This window comes from Ictidomys tridecemlineatus, chromosome 6 (assembly GCF_052094955.1).
Source record: "Ictidomys tridecemlineatus isolate mIctTri1 chromosome 6, mIctTri1.hap1, whole genome shotgun sequence".
In the NCBI taxonomy this organism is placed as follows: domain Eukaryota; kingdom Metazoa; phylum Chordata; class Mammalia; order Rodentia; family Sciuridae; genus Ictidomys; species Ictidomys tridecemlineatus.
In genome coordinates, this window is record NC_135482.1 from 74,011,375 (window position 1) to 74,034,534 (window position 23,160).

At 31.5% G+C, this 23,160-nt stretch overlaps 1 protein-coding gene across 15 annotated transcripts in view; it reads left to right on the plus strand.

Moving 5' to 3' along the window:
* Positions 1-23,160, plus strand: part of Kif21a (kinesin family member 21A) — a 145,335-nt gene that overhangs the window by 77,400 nt on the left and 44,775 nt on the right. For 8 of the 15 annotated variants that reach the window (XM_005334026.4, XM_078014899.1, XM_040280810.2 and 5 more), the window contains exons 8-17: positions 2,583-2,778; positions 3,197-3,386; positions 3,752-3,815; positions 8,822-9,025; positions 14,291-14,329; positions 18,410-18,500; positions 18,904-19,021; positions 19,570-19,758; positions 20,268-20,467; positions 21,554-21,661. In XM_005334026.4, coding sequence (XP_005334083.1) covers positions 2,583-2,778; positions 3,197-3,386; positions 3,752-3,815; positions 8,822-9,025; positions 14,291-14,329; positions 18,410-18,500; positions 18,904-19,021; positions 19,570-19,758; positions 20,268-20,467; positions 21,554-21,661 — 1,399 coding nt within the window. The remainder of the gene's footprint in view (positions 1-2,582; positions 2,779-3,196; positions 3,387-3,751; positions 3,816-8,821; positions 9,026-14,290; positions 14,330-18,409; positions 18,501-18,903; positions 19,022-19,569; positions 19,759-20,267; positions 20,468-21,553; positions 21,662-23,160) is intronic. The other 7 variants (XM_005334027.4, XM_040280815.2, XM_078014901.1 and 4 more) reach the window with 1 other exon arrangement.

Below are 23,160 nucleotides of genomic sequence, written 5' to 3' on the forward strand. Positions count from 1 at the left end.
TTACAGTGTTTTTGATGGTCTAAAATTCATTTACTGAAAAAAAAAATCATTAGATACTCTACAATAATCTGGTAATTAAACTTCAAACTTTCTTTATGAACAACGATTATTCAAAGAATTTTGGATAATGTTAAATGTATTTGATTTGAGATCAGTTTGTTTTAGAAAAAAGGTTTTTATAGAAATAAACAGCATTTTTATATTTTTTCCTTTTATGTAATATTGGCATTGTCTTAAGTCATTTCTTTTATAATATATCCTATGTGTGGACACAGTTTTGCATCCATGTTGCATATTTCTTCTTAGTGTACTACATTTTCAGTCCAAATTTCTGTATTAATCTGATCAAAATTTTTTGTTATAACTAAACAGAAATTTTTGTTTTAAACCAAATGTACATTTTTATAGTTTTTTAAATTGTGGTAATTTGTTGTATTTATTTCTTAACTTTAAAAAAAAGCAGAGATGTTAAATGACTTTCCAAGTATATATACTTTTGAGTACTTCGCTTCCTTTGAAGGGTTGCTTGCTCTTTAAGCACTTTTAAAATATTTTTACTGCAGATCTTGAATTCCTGTTGAGTTTTAGACAGGCTATAGCTAAATAGTCTCAGACGTCACCTGTTTCCTTAATGAATAGTAGTGTGTCTGGGGAGATGAACCCTTCTAATTTTACTTTTAGTGTACCTCTATTTCTGCTTTAAAATGGTAGGATTGAATTTCTAGTTGAAAAGCATTGTGCTTAATTTAAATTTCAGAAAGCAAAATATCTTCATTTTTTAAAGCTCATACAAATAAAAGAAAAATTTTAATCAAGGTGTTTTTATTGGAAATAAGCTTTATATATTTATGTTAATAATTATGTGTCTTTTACAATTTTTTTAAACACAGTGACTTTTACATATTTATAATGTTTAGCATTACAAGTTTATACCAAAGATTCTAGAATATACAGAAAAATATAAAGTATGGATAAAAATTAGCTATATTTCTGTTGCCTAGAAGTAACCACTGCTAACATTGTGATATATTTTCTTCCAGATGTGTACTATAAATTAATATATGACATATATAATATAGCATGTTTAAATGATATCATTTCCTTTAGAACAGAATTGAAATTATTGTGTGAACTTTAAAAATAAATAGCTTTAAAGTTTTCTTTGAGTTTTTCCTAAGTAAAATCATTTTTGAAATTTTCATCTTTTGGTTTTGCTTAATATATCAACTTTTCCCTATACAATTGATTTTAGCTAGTTCCTCAAATTCCTGACTTTTGTTATTCTTATCAAACTTTGCAAGATCTTAGTGCTTCTCAAAATATTTTTGAAGGGCAAGTCCCTCCCCTCCTCCCCATTTAGTGGTGGATTAATAAATATTGTGCATGACTGCACTGTTTACCCCATTTATGACTTACCATGTGACTTTGAAAACACTTAAACTGGTTTGCACTCTATTCAGTGAGATGAGTTCATTGATTACAGGATTGATTACAGAAAGTTCAAGTGTTAAATTTCTAAAATGCTTATTCTTAATTTCTTTATTTATTGTGGAAAAATAATAAATAGCAGAATGGCACTGGACTGGGAACCATACTTTGAGTTCTAATCAACATCCATAAAACCTACCTTTTATTTGATTACTTTATCTTCATCAGAAGAGAGAGAGGCAGGAGTTATTTCATCTAACTTACCTGCAATAAATATTAGGTAGACATGCACACCACAACTATTAACGACCTAATATGGTACAAATATTGGGTTGTATATTAGGAGGCTACAGATTAGAATTGAAAGGCACTGATTTCTACCAGGACAGGTGAATTAGATCTCTAACAACAGTTCCTATCCATTGTTTAGTTAGAAAATACAAGTGCCTAACAGAACCTCCTTTTGTTTCATTGACAGAAACAATAGCTGGGGCAGGCTAAGCATTTCACTAGACCATGTTTTGGTTAGCTAAGCAATTTATCATGACTATAAACTAATGTTTCTAGTGTAATATTTTCCATTTTTCCCCCTAATATAATCTGGTTGGAAACTATGGAACTTTGATCATTCAATCACAAATGATATATTATACTGTGAAACATAAGGATATAATATTCTCTTTTTGTGTGATTAAATGTTGTGTAAAATTATTTGCTGGCTCAAAAGTCAAGATTTCAGTGACCAAATAAAAGGAAGAAATTTCAAAAAATATTGACATATTAATGAAATTATTTTGATATTCAACTTATTATATTTGTAGATAGAGTAATGTTAGCTTATTGCCCGTATTGCTTCTGAAAGTTTCTGTACAGAAGTGAGAAACAAATGCATGTGTTTGTTCTTTCTCAAAGCATGTGGGTCAAAGAAGAATAATACAAATTAATTTTCCCCAATATTACCTAAAAATACAAAATTTTTTCCTTTAAAGATTAAAGATGGCTTTAAAGCATGGGGGCTTTTAAACTTGATTTTATTTTTAAGTTAGTAACATCAATCTTTTGGTATTTCAAAGAAAAGAAACTATTTTAAAATGAACATTTCAGCATTTTATTTGCTTTTATATGTAAACCTAATTACTATTTGTAACTTTCAGCCAAACAATCATGATAGCATGTGTCAGCCCTTCAGACAGAGATTTTATGGAAACCTTAAACACTCTGAAATATGCCAATCGGGCTAGAAATATCAAGAACAAGGTGATGGTTAATCAGGACAGAGCTAGTCAGCAAATCAATGCTCTCCGTAGTGAGATCACGCGACTTCAAATGGAGCTCATGGAATATAAGACGGTAAACAAATGGGGTTGTTAAATTTTGTGATACATCTGGGGCTGGCTTGTGTGTATTCAGGGACGCCATTTTGTGATGGTTTGCTTTTTGTGATGTGACTCTGGAGTCACTTGGTTTTAACTGTGGAAGTATTTGGAAGTAGGGCTCTCTACTTTTCCTTGTGGTTGGTGTTAATGATGTTCAGTCCAATCTAACCGACCATTTGTTCAAAATAGTTCTTACCCAATCAGGTTTTTTTTTTTTTTTTTTTTTTTAATGACTAATGCACCATGAAGGGTTGTAGCAGAGGGGATCTTTTGCCTTGGGGCTGCTAAGATAAAGAGCTCTTGGTTATCGAATTGTATAGTTCTGGAGTTAAACAAAACTCTTGTGTATTTAAGGCTCCTCAACAAACAAGAAAATGTATATTTTTTCCCAGGGTAAAAGGATAATTGACGAGGAGGGTGTGGAAAGCATCAATGACATGTTTCATGAGAATGCTATGCTACAGACTGAAAATAACAACCTGCGTGTAAGAATAAAAGCCATGCAAGAGACGGTTGATGCTTTAAGGTCAAGAATCACACAGCTTGTTAGTGATCAGGCCAACCAAGTTCTTGCCAGAGCAGGTATGCCTTTGCGTGTTGAGGGATGAATGAGGGATTAGCCTCTGGATGGCAGGGAACATTGTGTTAATCACCTAGAGTAGTTGAAGTAGAAATGTCAAATGGTGTGAATCTAATCTGTGATTTTAAGTTAACTACCTCATTTTAAATAATAATCAATTCTTCTACAAACAAAATATGTCCTTTGCATCATATTATCTTATGGTCTGCTCATCTAAATTAGGATAGAAAATTTGCTGTAAGAATTGTGCCTTAAATTACTGTTGTTTTATCTCCAAACTTTTTTTCCCTCCTGTTTTGTTGACAAAAAAAAAAAAACCAATAACTTCATTTAAAAGAAAATTTTAATTTCATATTTTATTTTTCAGGTGAAGGAAATGAGGAGATCAGTAATATGATTCATAGCTATATCAAAGAAATTGAAGATCTCAGGTATAGTTTTTCTAAACATAATGCACATGTTAGTATGGATTTTACAGTATTATAGTGTATCTATTTGTTGGCTTATTGTACAGCAGCTGTTCATGGAAATACTTCAGCCCTTTGGACATATTAACCTTAGAGGACTAGATACTTGCCTTTCCCACAATGTCATATTCCAAGCCACTGTCCTCTTCTCTCTTCCCATATTATCCTCCTATTCTTATTGTTATTCCGTTCACTGGTTGCTTACCTAACCTGATGCATTGTACAGGCATAAAAGATGTTGATAAAGCTGACTTTGGTGTCTTTCCTGACTATGCTTCTTTCTCCATAATATCAATGTCTACAAAGTCACCTCCAGATTTTTGAATTTTCTATTAGTCTTGTTCCCTCTTCTTTAGCCATTCTTATGAGTGATCATTACCTGTCTATCAATTATGCCTGCTTCTCTTTGGTACATTCATTCACATGTCATGCAGTGTAGTGCACATGCTGACTATATATCAATGCCATGCCATGACATAAACAGTGAAGTTTAGGTAGGACATCATATATTAATAGTAACACATAGTAAATAGAATGACAGAATTTAGTAAAAGGATGCCCAAGCATAGTGTGGGAATGTTGAGAAGACCAGAAACCCAGGTTGGGGAAATAAGGGTGAAAAAAGAGGTCAGGGACATTAATTATTTTTTTCATAAAATTTTAAGTTCCATGGTTTGCCCTGATGACTGAATTATTTTCCCTTGAAGTAAGACTCTAGTCAGCTCCATGTGGAAGCATCTAAGTTCAAATCTCCTTTGGTTATATATCAAGTAGCCAGATAGGAGGAGATCATCTTTTGCAGCTACCCTAACTTGTCCCCATCTTGCATTTGTGTTCTCTTTCCCCTCTCTTCTTCTTGCTATTCTAGAGGTATTGTGATAAGTATTGCCTCCTCTGTTTCTGGCTCCACAGGGCACAACAGATCCCCTAAATGTTTTAAAAATCAAAACCAAAAGAGAAGATATCCTAATGTGGCAATAGATAGTTATTCAAATAAACATAACTTTTATTTTATGTGTGTGTGTGTATATATATAATTTTTACTTTCTGTTTGGCAGAGGACTTTGGGGCCTTGTGTCCTGCTCAGAAGTTAAACTGGACTTGGCAGTTTCTACCTTTCATTGACTGTGCTTTTCCCTGGCTACTGTTCAAAATTCATTCTTTTTCATTTTGTAGACCCTATCTTTACCATTCCTTGAAACACAACTGGTATCTTTGTAAATTTCTGAAGGTCCTCTTCCATCAGTGCTTCTCCTTAGCTCTTTGTTTCCTTGATGCTGGTCAGTTGTTAGGGCTGATTGCATGTTCTGGTTCTTGCAGTCTATTTCCTCTTCTCCACCCTGTTATTCTAAGGCTGTACTAGGCTTGATCTCATTATTGAACAAATGACATGACTAGTATGTCTCTTTCCTCGAAAACTGCCTGAGTCATTTCTACTCCTTTTAGTGGCTGAAAGCAGCATATAGCCTCTTCCTTCTTCAAGGTTTTAAATCCAGTTCTTAATCCATTTTGAGAACAGATGTGACTCATGAGCCCTGAGTTCAAGGGTTGATCAGATCTTTCCTGGTATAGGTTAATACCTTGTTTCAGGTTTCCAGCTTTGATGGTTCTTTAATTAGATGTGTCCCAACCCTGGAGAGTAATCTTCTAGAATCCCAGCATTATAATTTACTATGTAAAATAATTTACATATGGGATAAACTTAAGTAAAACTTGAATTCAAATTGGATTACCTGGATTAAAATTTAAGATTTTATTTATTAATAAGGTGTATGACCTTGGCTAAGTTACCTAACATCTCTGCACTTTACTTTGTTCATGTGTAATAATGACATAATACCTGCTATCCTCACAGAATTATTATGGGTCCAAATCAAAGAAAAACATCTAAAGGTTCTTAAATTGAAGGGTATTGTAAAGGTCTAATTTTATTATTGTTCAGATCCAAGTTCTCACATTCTGTTTTTGCCTTCTAAATTCTACTTCAATCCCTATTTCTGTCAAAACTTGGTCTCATGAAGACTTTTATTCACAGCTGCTTAAACTTCATGCAAATTTATATTGATCTATTGCCCCTTGGGAATATTTCTATTTTAAGTCTTATCATTGTATCATAAAATAATAGTAGTTACCTATAAATAAGTTTCCATGTCATGTCATGCTATTTATTTATTTATTTATTTATTTATTTATTTATTTGTCATAGTTGGACACAATACCTTGATTTTATTTATTTATTTTTTATGTGACACTGAAGGTCAAACCCAGGGCCTTGCATGTGCTAGGTGAGCACTATACTACTGAGCCCCAGCCCCAGCCTGTCATGTTATTTTTTAAATCCTTGTATTTTTGAGTTATTAAATTTTGTGTAGAGATTTTTGAGCCTGTAGGAAAATATAAAAAGATAAAATTACTCATATTCTCACCATTCCAAGAACTAATGTTAATATTTTGGTATATATCTTTAGTAGTTTTTCAATATTTTAATAAAATTAATGTCAGAGTTTATATACTACTCTGTTATTCTGTTTTTTTAAATGTGATATTATATTATGAGCAAATGTTATTAATTATTTTCCTGAAATTGTTTTTATGTGGCTCCATATAGTACTATCATGTGATAGTAATTGAGTTTTTAAGTCCCCTATTACTAAATCATTACTGTTTCCAAAGTTTTGATAAATTCTTATTATTTGTTAAATAGAGCATTAGTAAGGCTAGTTTTAGATTCATTATGTCATAGATTCTCATAACAATCCTAGGAAAAGTATCTACCTTTATCTCCATTTTATCAAGGGGAGAGAGGGGCTTTTAGAGACTGATGGCCCAAGATCCAGGGAGTGCAACTGAGATGCAAACCCTGTCTGCCCCTTTCCAAGGATGTCTGTCTACTTCCTCTCACGAATCATTGTCTAATCTCCTATTAAAGGAAATGTGGGAAGCAATAAGTGCCAGGGTAGCTGAGTGGGAAGAGAGAGAAAGAAAAAGGAGGGGGAAAGAGAGAGAGATGTTCCCTCTATAGCCTGTACAAGAAGTGGCTTCTGCTAATGTAGTCTGGGGTTTATGGAAGTGAGCCCTAACATTTTCAGTGTTTATCAGCAGCACCAGAACCAAAGAAGCATTGAATATGCCCCTCCCAATGCAAGCTTTTAAAATCAGGCAAAACCCAACAAAACACAAGTCATCTTTCATCACATAATAATCAAAACAATTCAAATACAAGTCATTATTTTTTGCTGATTTATTGTTTTTCATTCTTAGCATTCATTAATATGGATCCAGGCCTTGTGCTACATTGAAAATCTAGGAAAGCATAAAATATTGCTTGTAGCTTTCTGTTGTTTGATAATCATAAATATTGATTTTGCTTTTCCAAAGTTAACCTGAATCTTTTTTTTTATTACACACAAGACAATAGTGGAATGCATTACAATCATAATTATTCATTCACAGCACAATTTTTTGTACTTAACTTGCCTTCTTGATTAAAAAATATTAACAGTATTATATTCATAATTTTCTTCAAAATAACTTTGAAATCTTTATATATAGGTACTTAACCATTTATTTTAAAATTTAATTAAAAACTTTTTTTTTTTTTTTTTTTTCCGGTCCTGGATAGAAACCAGGGCCTTATGCATGCTAAGCACACACTGTACCACTGGGTTATACCCCTACCACTATTTAACCATTTAAAAATGCTAAAATTGTTGTTCTACTCATACATGACACCAGATATATTAAACAACAACAACAAAAAAACGTTCTTAAAAAATGTGTGGGACAATGATGTGAAACATATGTTCACTGATATATGTATACTCTGTTTCTAGCTGGTTTCAAGAATATCATAAATAATTTTAGTAGTGAAAGAACACTGAGCTGACTGTTCCTTTCAGAGCTTAAAGATTGCAAATAATCTTGCATTTTCTTCTGAAAAAATATGAGTATAAAGCAAATGTGCTTAATAATATAGCGTTAAGGCAGGGGTAGGCAGAATGTTCTTCTCACCATTGTGCCAAATTAACCTTGAAATTCTATTGTATTGAAGTAGACAATTGTGTTCTTGATGGTTTAAATCAATACATGTAAAGGTATTGGCTTAGAGTTCTCTCTGAATCCTTTTTTTAAGAGTTCAGGATCTTTTAGGATCTTATTATTCTGTGTTTTCACTTACTGCTGCCAGTATGTGTATTACTCCCGTTGTTACTAGGATGCCTGAGCAGACAAAAGCATGTTTTCAATTATCAAACTCTGGTTTCCTTGGAGATACCATTTTTCCCACGCCACATTCAGAACCAGATGTCAGTCTACCAGTTAGGGGCAAATTTGACTGAATATTCCTTGTAAGGTTTTTGGAAGTGCTATTCATTATAATGAATGAGCAACCGAGACTGTGGGGTCCATGCTGCTTCTATATTTTAAGTTTAAATAATGAGTTTGTAAAGCCAGAATTCAAGTAATTACCACTGGCTTCTGAAAGTTAGAATTATTTTGAGCACTGATGAGTGTGATTTGAGATTGAGATTTATACTTATTCAGTTGGAATTTTAAAATGTCTTAAGCATTAATATTTGTAAGCACAATTATTTTGAAAAACTAAACCTTCAACAACCTTATAGCAATGTTGAAATTAATTTCAGAATTATTTTTAGCATGCAAAAAAAACTCATTTAAAATGTTCCCTATTTATTTCTAAAGCAGTCAAATTTATAGAAAAAAAAGTAAATGGTTGGTTACCAGAGGCTGGAGAATGGGGGAAAGAAAGAGTTAATGTTTGATGGGTACAGAGTTTTGGTATGAGAGGATGACAAAGTTCTGGAGCTGGTTGGTGGCCACAGTTGAATACAGTAGGAATGTGCTTGGTGTTGCAGAACTGCACACTTAGAAATGGTTGGGGTGTTACATTTTATGTTATATATGTTTTACTATAATAAAACATGTTCCTTATTTAAGTATATTTTTGTTAGGGCAAAATTATTAGAAAGTGAAGCAGTGAATGAGAACCTTCGAAAAAACTTGACAAGAGCCACATCAAGATCGCCATATTTCAGTGGATCATCAGCTTTCTCTCCCACTATATTATCTTCAGACAAAGAAACTATTGAAATTATAGATCTAGCTAAGAAAGATTTGGAGAAGCTGAAAAGGAAGGAAAAGAGGAAGAAAAAAAGGTAGTGTTATAAAATCAATGTTTTGTGAATACCTGTTTTTCTTTTCAGGATATTTTAATTTGTGATTGCAATGAGTATACACAGTAAGTATTTTCCCATATTAAAGAAATAATTTAAATTAGCTGCCAATGATAATTATACACTTATTAATGGATTATCTCTACTTATACGTAAGAAAAATAAATTTAATTTTAATAGTATGTTAATGAATTTTTATTTAGACTGTGACAAGATAATGTTACTATTAGAATTTTTTATTTTATTTTCAAATAGCTGCTTTTGCATTCCATTCATCTTGCTTTTCTGCAAAGCTCACTGTACCATTACAATTCAGTGTTTCATTTTTTCCCCCATTTCCTAATACAATTAAGTAGTATTATGGTTATTCTAATTTCTGTCTAGATTAGTTTAACTAAAGGCTAAACTAATCCATCAAAATGTCATTTAATGTCATTTGGTCTCTTAAGTATTTTCTGCAGGGCTTCTAATTTGATCATGTGAACATTATCCATGCTATATCAGGCTATCTGAATCTTCCAACAAGGAGTTACGCAGCTTTTCACCACTGTTTTAGGCCTTTTCTTCTTTGCATCATGACATTTCTCTCTGAAATCAACTGCGTGTAAAGAAGAGGAATAAAATAAAAATTTGACTACTTATAGTATGTGAATGGTTAAATTCTCATCGTACTCACAAATTCTTTTATATGTTCACACATTGATTCTATAGTGCAGTCAATATGGATAATAATGTGAGTATATTTTGAACATGCCAGTTACATTTAATCATTTTGGGCTAGATATTCAAAAGTAGGCAGAGCCATCTCATTTACCACATGGTTTGTTACAGGGGGAGAGCTTTATAGAATTATCATTGACACAATTCTATTTGCTGTTTCGCTCAGTTTATTTAGAAATTTATTTAAGCACCCAGGCATTTCTTCTTTGAACAAAGTTATAGGAAGTTTAAACTCTTCAGATTAAGTCTGTGTTGTTTTTGTATTAAAAAAAGAATGATTAAAATAATTAATTCAAGGAGTTGCACTTTTATGGTTAGGAGGCATTGAATTCTTAAGGTACTAATGGCTTCATAGGTGTTTTTCATGGATGACTGATTATGGCAGCATTAAGAAATGTATAATGATTAGTTTTCCCCTTGTGGAAGGCAATTAAAACTGAAATAATGATCATAGGATTATTGAAACTAGTGTTACTCAACATTCTACTTGAATGAACATGAGACTCAGGCACATGACTTTTCATTTACTTGTAAAATCCAATTCTATAGGTGGTCAAAATGTCAAAAGGTTTGACATGTTTTTAAACCCAAGGTAGTTTGTGTTTATGAATAATAAGTAAGTATGAATAAATGTATACTTTTGAAGGTCATGAGCCTTTTCCTTTGAAGTTAAGAGATATTGCTTTAATAGCTTGTGAATATGAATAATGAAAAATAAATAGGAATCCCAATAAAAATGCTGGTTTTGATATTTTTATAGTGAGTGATATGTACTCAATATCTCTCGTTCAGGTTGTTTTGTGGTAATGCATTGTAATAAGCATTTTTGACTGATAAACTTTACTAATGGGAAAATACTTTAGTAATAAGATGTGTCCTTATTTCTTTATTTTGGAACTCCTATCCATTGTAAAGTAAGCAGAATTTAAATTAAATAGCAGTTACTTCAAGCTGAACAATTACAACTCAGTAAGTATGTTAGTTTGTAAAAATAATTCTTATGATAAAGAAAACAGTAGGTGTTGATAATAATAGTAACTCACTGAAGGACTGGATTTAAATATAAAACCTAAACGAGGAAAATAAGTTATTTCCTAACAAATAGGGATATAATTGGAGATAAAATGTTTGTCAGTCAAAAGAATAAGCCAGATAAGAAAACTTAAAATGAGAAAAGCAAATTAATAATTCCTAAAATTTATTATCTTACCGAGTACTTTATAGACCATGTTTACATAAGTGTGACACTCTTATAATTTGTGAAAATAGAAGATTTATCTGGAGATAAATTTTATGAATTCATATTATTACATATACAAATGTATAGAATTTAATGAAAGTTGTCTTTCTACACTGTAGACAAATGTTTTGGATTGAAAATGAAAACCAATTATTTTACTCAGGTTGATAAAGCATTTCATTCATCACACTTAGATCTCAGTAACTTTTAGATGTATGTAATATAAATTCCTATTTTAAAACATAGATCAGCTCTCATTTTAGCCAAAGGATTGAAACAAAACAAACACACAATGAGCCAATAGCCCCAGAGTGTTCAGAATAACTGCAGCTGTGCTAAACCTGGTGTTTAGTCTTCCTCTGGAGCTTTCTAGAGGCCAAAGATCCTGCTTGGATTTATTGATTTGGGATCATTTGCATTGTAGACCTCATAAATTCATCCATTTTGTCGACAAAATTTGGTCTCTGCTTCAATTTGCACAGACAGTTCAATGATAAATTAATTGTTTAGAAGTTGGGACAAGTTTTTATAAATGCACGGTATTTGGTATATTCATATGAAATAATTTTTGACCAATTTATAGTGTAGTAAGAGCAGTTCACATGGGACCAGGAAAAAGCAAAAAAAGAAAAAAAAATCTTTCCCTGTCTTGGTTATAGGCCAGCCTTTGGGGGAAAAATGTGAATTTCTGCTTTACTTGTTCATTTTTCCTGATTCCCTATGTACCCTTGCTGCCTCAGTCCATTCTCTTGTGCACACTAGTTCTCACATCATTCTGCCCTATCCAGAAGTGCTCCACATTTCAAAATCATCTTCTTTTCTCCTCTCATCTCCTTGAATTCAAACCCAGGAGCAAAGCTGACTAAAAGAATTCATACTGGGAAAATGGTTGATAAGAGAGGACACATTAATCCAGTGAAATTTCAGACAGTGGAGCCTAGTGAAGAAGAAAACCAAGCAAAGTAGGGAGGATGTTTTAATCCTCCTTCAGCTGAGAATTCCTAAACCTGTCTGGGGCTTGACCTTTGGCATAGACTGTTTTGAGCTGTCACGGCTGTCACAGCTGCTTACCATTGGATCTGCATGTTGTTTAGAAGTTCTTGTCTTTGAATTTACTGTTTTGTATTGCTGGTTTGGTTTTAGTAGCTGTGGGGTCTCTGACAGTGTAAAAGTTAGTAGGAAGAGTGTCATTATTATGTGAGAAGCTGAATTTGCATTCAAGGAGGATGCCAAAAATTAATTGATCTACACAAAGGCAGATATCCTCTTCTGTTATCATTCTTACCAGAGCTGAAACTGATAGTTAATATGTGGGGTTTTAAGTGCACTTCTAATTCTTTGACCTTGTTTTTGTGGACCTAAAAAGAAACTAGGGGTTTAGGTAGAAAAAAATAGGGGACTGTCAAGGCTCATAAGGTGCGCTGTTAACTAGGTTATTTGCCTCTGAATGATTGTATAGACAATGTTACCCATTTTTCACTTATGTAAATGATAGAATTGTTGGCAGAATTTCTCTTTCAGCATTATATTTGCACCAAATAAAATAGAAACTGAACTCCTCTAAGATATGGAAAAGGTGTTGGATTATCAGTTTATCTCTGCCTCTCCACTGTCTTTTTGAAATATTGATTGCAATGTTTTTTAAAGACCCAATTGGAAAGACATTTAAAATTGATCTGCTTTTTGGTTCATGCAATCTACACATTTTAATATAGTTCTCTTTTGTAAGGTAAATAAAAAATCTTTATATTGAAATAGGAAATTTGGGCTTATAATTAGGGAACCATATCTTTTGAGCCATTGTAGCTCATTATCATCATGTAAGCCTAGTTTAGACTTAAAATTTTGTGCATATAAAAAAGTTACCATTCACACATTTAGTTCCATGTTTTTGGATATCTAGCTTTAAATGACTTGCAATAAAATGAAAACTCTCATCCTTCAGACTGCACTATATTCATATTTAGTGGTGTTGGGTTGAAACTCTAAAAGCACCCAAATTTCTTAAATGACGGCTTACTTTCCTTTTTCTAACTGCTATACTCAACCATTTGATCCCTGGTTAATATCATTCTAGACTTTTTTCTTTTTTTCCTTTTAGAAAGATTGCTAGTCTTATCTTGTAGTAGCAGTATATGTTGATAAAAAAAAAAATCACAGACCAAAAAATTAAAAATTAAATGCAAGCATACACAGGATAAAATTTAAATGAGAAGAACTGGCTTAATGAAATAAATCATACCCCAAGCTCAATCTCTTCATTTTTAAATATTGATGATAACAAAGAATCATTTTGGGCAGAAATTCGCTACATCCAGATTGCTATATTCTTAAATAGAGCCTGGCACCTATTTTTTGTCTAAATGACAAATAATGAAATATAGTACATTCCATTGAGTAGTGCCTTCCCTGCAAGATTGTGTATGAAATATTCCTTAAGTTATATTTCAAAGTCTATATCTACAAATTTATATTTTTTCTTATACTTTTTTGCTTAAAAAAACTTACTAATGGAAAGCACTATAGTTTCCATTTTATTTCCACTTTGCCTTAGGTATGCCCTTTTGGTAGGTAGCTTTTGATAGTACAGTAAAATCCTTAATCCCAATGTTATGAGACTTTATTTTCAATTAATAAAATTACAGTTTTTCACTGATATCATAACAACCATATTCATTTGCCTGTATACCATTTCATGTATAATTTTGATAGAGAATTTTAAAATTTAGATTTAGTGATGTTCACATGTAGTATATTAAAACAAAAACCAAGTTTTTAAAAGTAGCATTCTAGTATGTAGTATTAGTATTTTCATATCCTGGTATAAAGGCATTACTTTGTGAAGATTTTTAATGATGCCATTAAATGGTCTTTTGTAAAAATTTTAAAGAAAGAGACTATCTCATTGTAAGTGGGCTTTTTTTGTGGGGGTAAATTGAGAAAATTGATCCATTTCAAAATTTCAAAAGCATCAGCCTCTCCATACTTGTAATACTTATCAACTTAGATAAATTGAGACTGTACATTTTACTGCTGAATGATTTCAACTGATAGTCTCTGTTTATTCTTCCTAGATAAAATGCTACTTGATTTTCTGCTTATTTTTTATTCATACAAAATGTATTGCCTTTTTACTGTGTATTGTCCTTTGATGATATCTTTTAAAATTTATTTTAAAGTCTTCAAGCTCATGTATCATTTTTACCTTCTTATCACTTTCGCTTTTTACTGTCTGGTTTGTCCTTCATTGGCTTGGCCTTCCAATACTGTGCCTCGTGATTTTGAAGGCTACAGAAACTTGAGGAAAGCAATCGAGAAGAAAGAAGGTTGGAATATTTCCCAGGTTTTTTATTAAAATGTTGTTTTAAATACTTAGTTGCCATTAACAAAGAAATGTGTTATAGATTTGTAGATTGCTTCAGACTAGATTAATTGTATACTTCTAAAAATATTGATGATTTTCACAGAAATAACAAAGGTACCAAAAACATTTTTAAGGTACATTTTTAAGAATAAAAACTTCACTAGTTACTTAAATTAAAATCCAGGTAATTTTATGGATTTTTAGAGTAAACTGTCATAATTATGATGATGACTTAACTTTTATAGTACAAAAATGAGCAATACCCTACCACTGGATTTATTTTTTTTTAAAAAAAGCCAGTAAGTTTGTATCTTTCAGAAACATGTTAGCAGAGTGGTAATTATTGATTGGGCAGGAATTAGCATTTTTGGTGTAGCACTTCGGTGCACGTGGGTGGGCCTCTTTCTCTTTTCTTCCTTATTTGGTGTAATCTGTTAGAAAACATGACAACAAAAGCAAAAGGAAACTGTGGCCTTACTATAGATAAGACTTGTGAGGTTTTCTTAAGATTGAACTAGAAAACAGAAATTTGCTTTTAAAATGTATTAGGAAGTGAGTATCAAAATCAGGATAGATTCCTTATTTCTGTTCGGAATCTGAGAAAGAGGAGAAGCTTATTGCTGAACTTTAATGAAAATTTGCATTATGATTATGATTACTTAAATTTGGATTATGAAAATTTGAATTATGATTGCTTAGATAAGGATCAAGTAGTATTTTACTTCTTATTAGTACTTATCTTCATAGATTTTCTAAACAGATCTCCAGGTTATATATCCAAATTGATTAAGAAAATAAACTACTTTCAAAATAATTTTAATTATTTTAGAAACACCACTTTAGAAATTTATTTCTTATTTAAGATAAGAACTTGAGAATTTTTACTGTGCAACTAAATGAATATTTCACCATAACTATCCCTATCTTAAAAACTTAATTTTCTTGAAATTATTTTGTAATATATATTCCATAATTATATCCTATACATTATAATTATTCTAAAATTTCTAAATTTATATTTTATCAGTCTATAATTTCTTTAAGTTTTCTACAATTATAATATAATTCTAATTGTCTGTAGATCACACTAGAACTCACTGAATTATTATATATTTAGGATAACATCATTAGAATTTAATAAAAGTATTAAAATTGTGAAATTTCTTTTATTTTTAAAAGGTGAAATAAGATGCAACATTAAAGTTATGTGTGGAAGCATTTTACCACCTTGAAAATATTCTTTAAACGTACTTAGCAAATAGTTTACTTGCAACTTTAATGTGATCCTTGAAGGATATCAAATGCTATGCAGTTTGGTAGACAGTATTTCTCAACCATAAATACATATCTCTGGGGATTTTGATAAAAAAATAAAGATTCTGACTCAGTAAGATTGAGGTGGAGCCTTGTATTCAGCATATTAAAAAGGTCCTAGTGATGCACATGCTTCAGGTCTGTGAGCTGAGCTTTGAGTGAAAGCTTCTAGAATACTGGCCTGGGAGTCAGAACACTTGGTTTTAGTTTCCTGTAGGGAATTAACCTCCCCAGGCCACAGTTTCTTTTTTATTTACCAAATGAATAGGTTCATTACTAATTTTACTTCTGGCTCCCAAGATTCTGATTCTATGTGAAGTGCAAATTTGTTGAGAAAAACTTGAATATTTGAGTATAATAATTTTAAGTATCAACTTATATTTTAAAACCTGAATTCTTCAAAGTGATTTGTAATGGTTAATTAATCATGTAAAATCAGGACAGCTCTTTTTTTTCCGCATCAGAATGGCATAAACAACTTAAAATTCATTATTTAATATATATGTGAAAGATAACAGTTATGAAGCAGGATATTGGTGACTTGGGGAGAGCAGGAGTGTGTATTCAGTCAAATATTTGGAATAAAATGGTCCTATGGTTACAAATCTGAGCAAACAGGGTTTTGGGATGGATCTTGAACTAATGAAGGAACCAACAATAAGAAAAATTGTAAGCTGAAATTGTTGTGGGTGATATAGTGATATTCCATGGGGTTGGGTAGGGAGACCTGAGGCATATGTCTTGCTAACATGTTCTCCTTTGCTAGCTCTAAGCCTTGGTCACAAACTTCAAGTATGATAGGATTTGAGTCCATTTTGCTGATTTTTTAATATGGTTGGATGGAGGGGTGATTTTTTTTTAGATTTTTAGCTTGAACTGCATGATGGTGGTAACCAGCAGTCCTAGTATATTATAAGCAAACTAAAGAGGTATTCAATATATCACATAAAATTGTTTCTTGTTTGACAGAAAGGTTCTTTCTGGGTGATTTCTAAGTTTCTTCAAATTCATTTTTCTTTAATAACATTCATCAAAAAACCGTGAGCAACTTACTTGACTCTAGTTAAGATTCTTTTTCTGCTATTCTTACTGGCACCTTTTTTCTTACTCCAGAGATGTGCTGTCTTCCATGCATCTAAGTGCAGTTTTCAAACCTTACCATTCTATTCCAACTTGACTGGAGTGTGAGACACATAGGCTTATTAAAACAGAGGTGCTCATGAAAAGTCATAGGGATTGACTTATTTAGCAATATTTCAGAACATTTATTGTGTGCCCTTTCTGGGTACTGGGAATATAGAGCTGAGCCACACATGCTCTTTGCCTTCATGAGACTGTCATTCTATTGGGAAAGACAGACATCAAATAATAAACTCACACAAGTGATCATATATGATGAATTCAGAAAAGTATTTATAAGGTGAAAATATTTATATTTCTATGGTTCTGAGTACAGAAATATCTGGGGATAAGAACCTAGAGTTAAGCTTTTGAATTAAATAAATAATAACAGGATCTAAATGAAACTGTTTTTCTTTTGTCTATAATCTAAAAATAAGTACATGTAGCAGGGAAATTATTCAATCTAGCACAATATCTGAAAAAATTAAGCTGTTATGAAGCTATTCTGATAAAATTTAAAAGCTCTTTTTAGAGTAATATTATTTGGAGAACACTGGCTTATTCAAGTATTCTTTTTATTCTTAATGATTTAAAACTGTTACTGTAGAAGCAACCATATAAATTCATTTACTGTTTATTTTCTTAATATTATTTAACTTGATTAAATGTATAAGTCTAGTGAACAGAAGTATAACTTCTATTCATACATGATCATGGTTGCTAACCCTAAAAAGTATCAGAGTAGTTTGGATGGGCAAAACTTTGCTCAACACAGTCTTATATCTTCTCCTAGGACCACTAGGGCTGAATTAGTTCAGCTATAAACATTATGTGACACCATTGTGTAGTTATGGCTGTAGGTACTAGATCACTGAAAAACCAAAATGGGAGTTCATAACCCACTTGAATCTAATGTATGAAATATGATATGTCAAGAGCTTTGTAATGTTTTGAACAACCAATAAAAATAAATAAATAAATAAATAAAACATTAAAAAAAAAAAAAACCCAAGGCTTCCTATTATATGTGGAATCTTGTTGAGGAAGCCCGAACTAGTTTTGATATGCAAAGAACCATTCTGTGATAACAGCCCTGTCCTGTGGAAATGACCTAAAAGACCTGAATACTCTGATGGATATAGCTAGCATAGACTAACACACTGTGGACAAACTTATTTTAAGTCTTTAAATTTATTCTCAAATTTATTAGGACTTTGACAAAAGTGTAGTTTTCATAGCTTTGTATTTTTTGGGAAAAAGTTTTATATATTCAGACCAGAAAACAAAATATGTGTTTTACTTTCTTGTGAATTTAAATTGCCTTGTTCATTATAGTTAATAGGTAGGTATTATGACTAGATTTTAGTGTCTCATAAGATCTTATACTTTAGGATATAATTTGTTTATCAATGTTTCTAGAAAATGAGCTCTCCTGTAATGATGTGATTTCTAGTTTTCTCTGAAGCATTAGACAGGATAGCTTTGCTAAGTCAATTGACCAACTTTTTTAGTACATTTTCACAAATGATAATTAAAAAAAAATTGAGAAAAAGTGAACAATTTTGTTTTGAACTTTAACACTACACCCTAATGTTCCTTTTTTTAGTGTGGCTGGTAAAGAAGATAACACAGACACTGACCAGGAGAAGAAAGAAGAAAAGGGTATTTCAGAAAGAGAAAGCAATGATTTAGAAGTAGTAAGTTTGGAAGAATTAATTTGTAAATTGTAATGCTCAGATGAGGTTGTTCTTGTTGCTGATACTTATTTGTGTGTAGAAAAGGAAGTGGTTGTCATGTGTTGAGGACGTTTTTTTCTTTAGAAGTGTGAGTTCTAAGTCATTGACAACTCTCAACCTGGCCTGTTGTGAAAGCATTCTATGTGTGTGGAGATAGAAAACTACGAGAGATAAAGTACTTCTTGATTAAAGACAAAATTATTATATAATAACTTTTAAATCTTAGGATGGCTTTTGAGCTGATGAAAGTGACATTTTTTTTTTTTTGTGCTTCTATACATTGTATTCAAGCCGTTTCTATTAATGAGGCAATCAGTTTGCTATGCCAGTGTTGTACTTTTAATGGTCACAAATCACATTTCAGGAAGAGAGTCAAGAAGTGAGTGAGCATGAGGATGAGGAAGAGGAGGAGGAAGAGGAGGAAGATGACATTGAAGGGGGTGAAAGCTCTGATGAATCAGATTCTGAATCAGATGAAAAAGGTACTTGCCCTTTAGTATGAGGGCAGCAATTCTGTTTGGGTAGTTATTTAAACCAGGATAGAAAACTCTTCCCAGTCTCTATTTCATCCTAGATGAAAGTGGCTTTTATGACTGCTGACCTACATACACACTCCAAGGCTGAGCAAATGAGTTCCTTTCCTGATTGGATTTAGTCATTGTGTCTTCTATTCTATAGTATAGATAGTATCTATTGTCCTGACCAATATGAATACACTATCTTGTTTGCCTTTTAATTTTTTTTAATATTTATTTGTTAGTTACAGGTGGACACATATTTTTATTTTTTATTTTATGTGGTGCTGAGGATTGAACCCAGTGCCTCACACATGCTAGGCAAGCACTGTACCTCTGAGCCACAACATCAGCCCTTTCTTCCGTATTTTTAGATTTTGGTTAATTTAAGAAATTTTCTTATAGCTGCCAAATGAATTCCTACAAGTAGATGATGGTTTTTACATTCTTGTTTGATAGGTAGAATTATATTTTTTCCTATTCCCAGTATTTTTATTTTCTTCTTTTTTAAATAGCCAATTATCAAGCAGACTTAGCAAACATTACATGTGAAATTGCAATTAAGCAAAAACTTATTGATGAGCTAGAAAATAGCCAGAAAAGACTGCAGACGCTGAAAAGGCAGTATGAAGAGAAGCTAATGATGCTACAACATAAAATCCGGGATACTCAGCTTGAAAGAGACCAAGTACTTCAAAACTTAGGTAAGAATTATATTTGATGCAGATGAAAAACAAAAATCATCAGAATGATTATTTATAGTCTTATACTTTAGAAGAAAAATTATAATTCACAAGTCAAAATTTGTGCAAGTCAAAGTTTGTTGTATTTTTTTGCAAGTCAAATTTGTATTTTTTTAACTTAAAAATTGTATTTTACCTACAACCATTTCTTTGTTATATTTCTCATTATGTTAAAAACTGTTATTTATTTTTATTTTTCATGATGATATCTGTATAGGGTGTTTAATTATTTTATTCAAAGTGTGGTAAATTGTTTTAATATCTTGATTCAATATTGAGAAATTTAAAAATATTACTTCAATAATTGTTAAACAGATTGAGTAGATAACAAATGAGAAGACGATAGAAAATACCCTGTTTTCTTGAGATGTGGGTGGTTGGGAGGTAACTCTTCCCTAGGGTTATAAGTTGTAAGTCTGAAATAAAGCATGACTCACAAAAACAAATACAAATATCCTTTGGTGATTTAGGCTCAGTGGAATCTTACTCAGAAGAAAAGGCAAAAAAAGTTAAGTCTGAATATGAAAAGAAACTACAAGCTATGAATAAAGAACTGCAGAGACTTCAGACTGCTCAAAAAGAACATGCAAGGTTGCTTAAAAATCAGTCTCAGTATGAAAAGCAATTGAAGAAATTGCAACAGGATGTGATGGAAATGAAAAAAACAAAGGTATTGATTATGTTTTCCATTAAAGTTTGATCTTAAGGATGCTTATGTCACTTGGGACAAAGAAATTGTTGTGGTTCTTTCCATATTCAATAAAAAGTAACCCAATCTTACAAATGTTGCACTTCCCTATAGCAATTAGAATTTGTTTCCAAGAGTTGTACCTCATCAAAGCCTTCTCCAGAGTAACTGAAAATCATGTGGGTCAACAGAGCTTTGCAGACTTTGCATATTTCTCATAAACCTCTTGTACGAGGTAAACAAAAAGCAAAATATTTCAGACATGCAGAAAACTTAATACCATAATAAACATGATATCCACTATCTAGTTCAAAATATTAAACATGATATCTGTAATCTCGTTCAAAATATTTGAACAGATAGACAACATGCCTCTTGTTCATCCCTTCCTAATCATGTTCCCCATTTCCCAAGAGGAAACAACTGTCTTGAATTTGATGTTTGTGAGTCTCATATATGGAAAAGTACACATTTTCTTCACCTGACCAAAGGGACGTGAATCCTGATCTTTAATCTGGTTTGTAGGATTGATTATTCATAACGTCTGGTCTGAAAATCAATGTAGTTTCCTTAAAATAGTTCACATTAAAATTATTTAGGAAGTAGTTAGATCATAATGTTGTAAAGTTGGTAATATCAACAACAATAGCTGAAAATTTTTAGGTGTTAATTATTCACTAGACCCTCTTATGAACATCATCAACTATCAACTCATTGAATTCTCACATTAGTCCAGTTCTTTAGAAGTAGTATTTCCACTTCATAGATGAGAAAACTAAAGTAACTTGTTCATGGTTACTTGTCTACTGAGAATAGTATCAAAATCTCAGGTTACAGAACAACTGAACATTGAATATGGATAGCATAGAGCACTAAGCAACTTGTCAGGAATGTATAGAAATGTATTTATCCTACAAAAATAAGAACTGACTTTCTTAAGTGTGAAGCATAAACCCATGTGTTTCCATGTTGTGTATTCAGAATTTTAGGAACTTATTTCCATACATGTGTCGATTTAGTGAATGTCTTGAGAGAATAATTCCAAGAGATGTATATCCCTAATTTTAGGTTCGCCTAATGAAACAAATGAAAGAAGAACAAGAGAAAGCCAGGCTGACAGAATCTAGAAGAAACAGAGAGATTGCTCAATTGAAAAAGGATCAACGTAAAAGAGATGTAAGTCAACTTTAACTGTTAATTATATAAGAATATTCTATGTTGAACAAGATTGTTTAATAGAAGAAACATTTCTAACTTTATTAAGTGTAGATTAAGAACACTAAACATTCACTTTGTAAAATTACATTTATTATCAGATGTATATTATAGCAATTCAATACAAAAACTTATGAAAAATATTGTAAGTTTTATTTGAGGATTATTTCTTATAGAATGAGATAATGTTGAGATAGAAGTAAATGGCAGGGTTGGGGTTGTGGCTCACTGTTAGAGCACTTGCTTAGCATGTGAGAGGTGCTGGATTTGATTCTCAGCACTGCATATGAATAAATGAATAAAATAAAAGTTCATCAACATCTAAAAAAAGGGAGTTCATAACCCACTTGAATCAAATGTATGAAATATGTTATGTCAAGAGCTATGTAATGTTTTGAACAACTAATAATAAAAATAAATAAATAAATAAAATATTTAAAAAAGAAAAGTAAATGGCAAAGAATGACAGGTTATCTCCAGGAAAAGATCAAAGAGCTGGTTTCAATATCACATAGGTTAGCAATTTCAGAATGTTCTAAGGACAGTCTTGTCACCAGTGATTCTGCATGTGTTCCTGGAATAATAACCATTTCTCATTTCTCCAAAGAGGCTTTCCTATGAACTGTAAAAATTTTCATAAACTTTGACTCAAGAATTCTACTCTCATGAATTCAGAATACAAAAAGATATCAAAAGTCAGAAAAATAAACATTTGTTAAAGCCTTCACTTTAGAATTATTTGCAATTGTGAAAAAAGTTAAAACAGCAATGTTTGCTTGGCAATGGAGGGAATGATTAATAGATGTTTAATGGATTATTATTCATCCATTAAAAATCAAGATTTTGGAACAATATAGTTATAGGAAAGAATATTATAATTTAATATTAAGTGTAATGCAGGATTTAATATATACATATATATGCTTGATTGCAATGAGGGAAAAAATTTGTAGGATACATATCAACATTCTAACTGTAGTTGTGTTACGTTTATAGATCATGGTTGATTCCTTCTTTTTCTTTTCAAACCTTTGGTAATATCATTATTTTTTTAGAATAAAAAATTATATTTATGATTTTTTTCTTAAAAGAAGAGCCCTTTTCCATTGCTCCTTTATTCTTGCTTTTATTTGAATCCTCCCTGGGAAACAAATAAGGTTATACAGTATATTTTAGAAAATGGAAACCTATTTTAGTATTGAAAGAGGAAACTTAAGGAGATAGAGTGGAAAGAGTTATGACATAGAAAAGTTGATATTTTAGTCAGATGACTCATATTTATGCCTATATTTATTTCCTTTTTTCCCCAGTATAGCAACATTTTAATAATCATTGTATTTGTCATACTCAATTCCTAGGCACTTTAGATTTTGTTAATAGAATTTGTTCCTACTGAAATCAAATAAAAGTATAACATATTGTCTATTTTTTTCCACAATTTACTTAGAGATATAATTCAC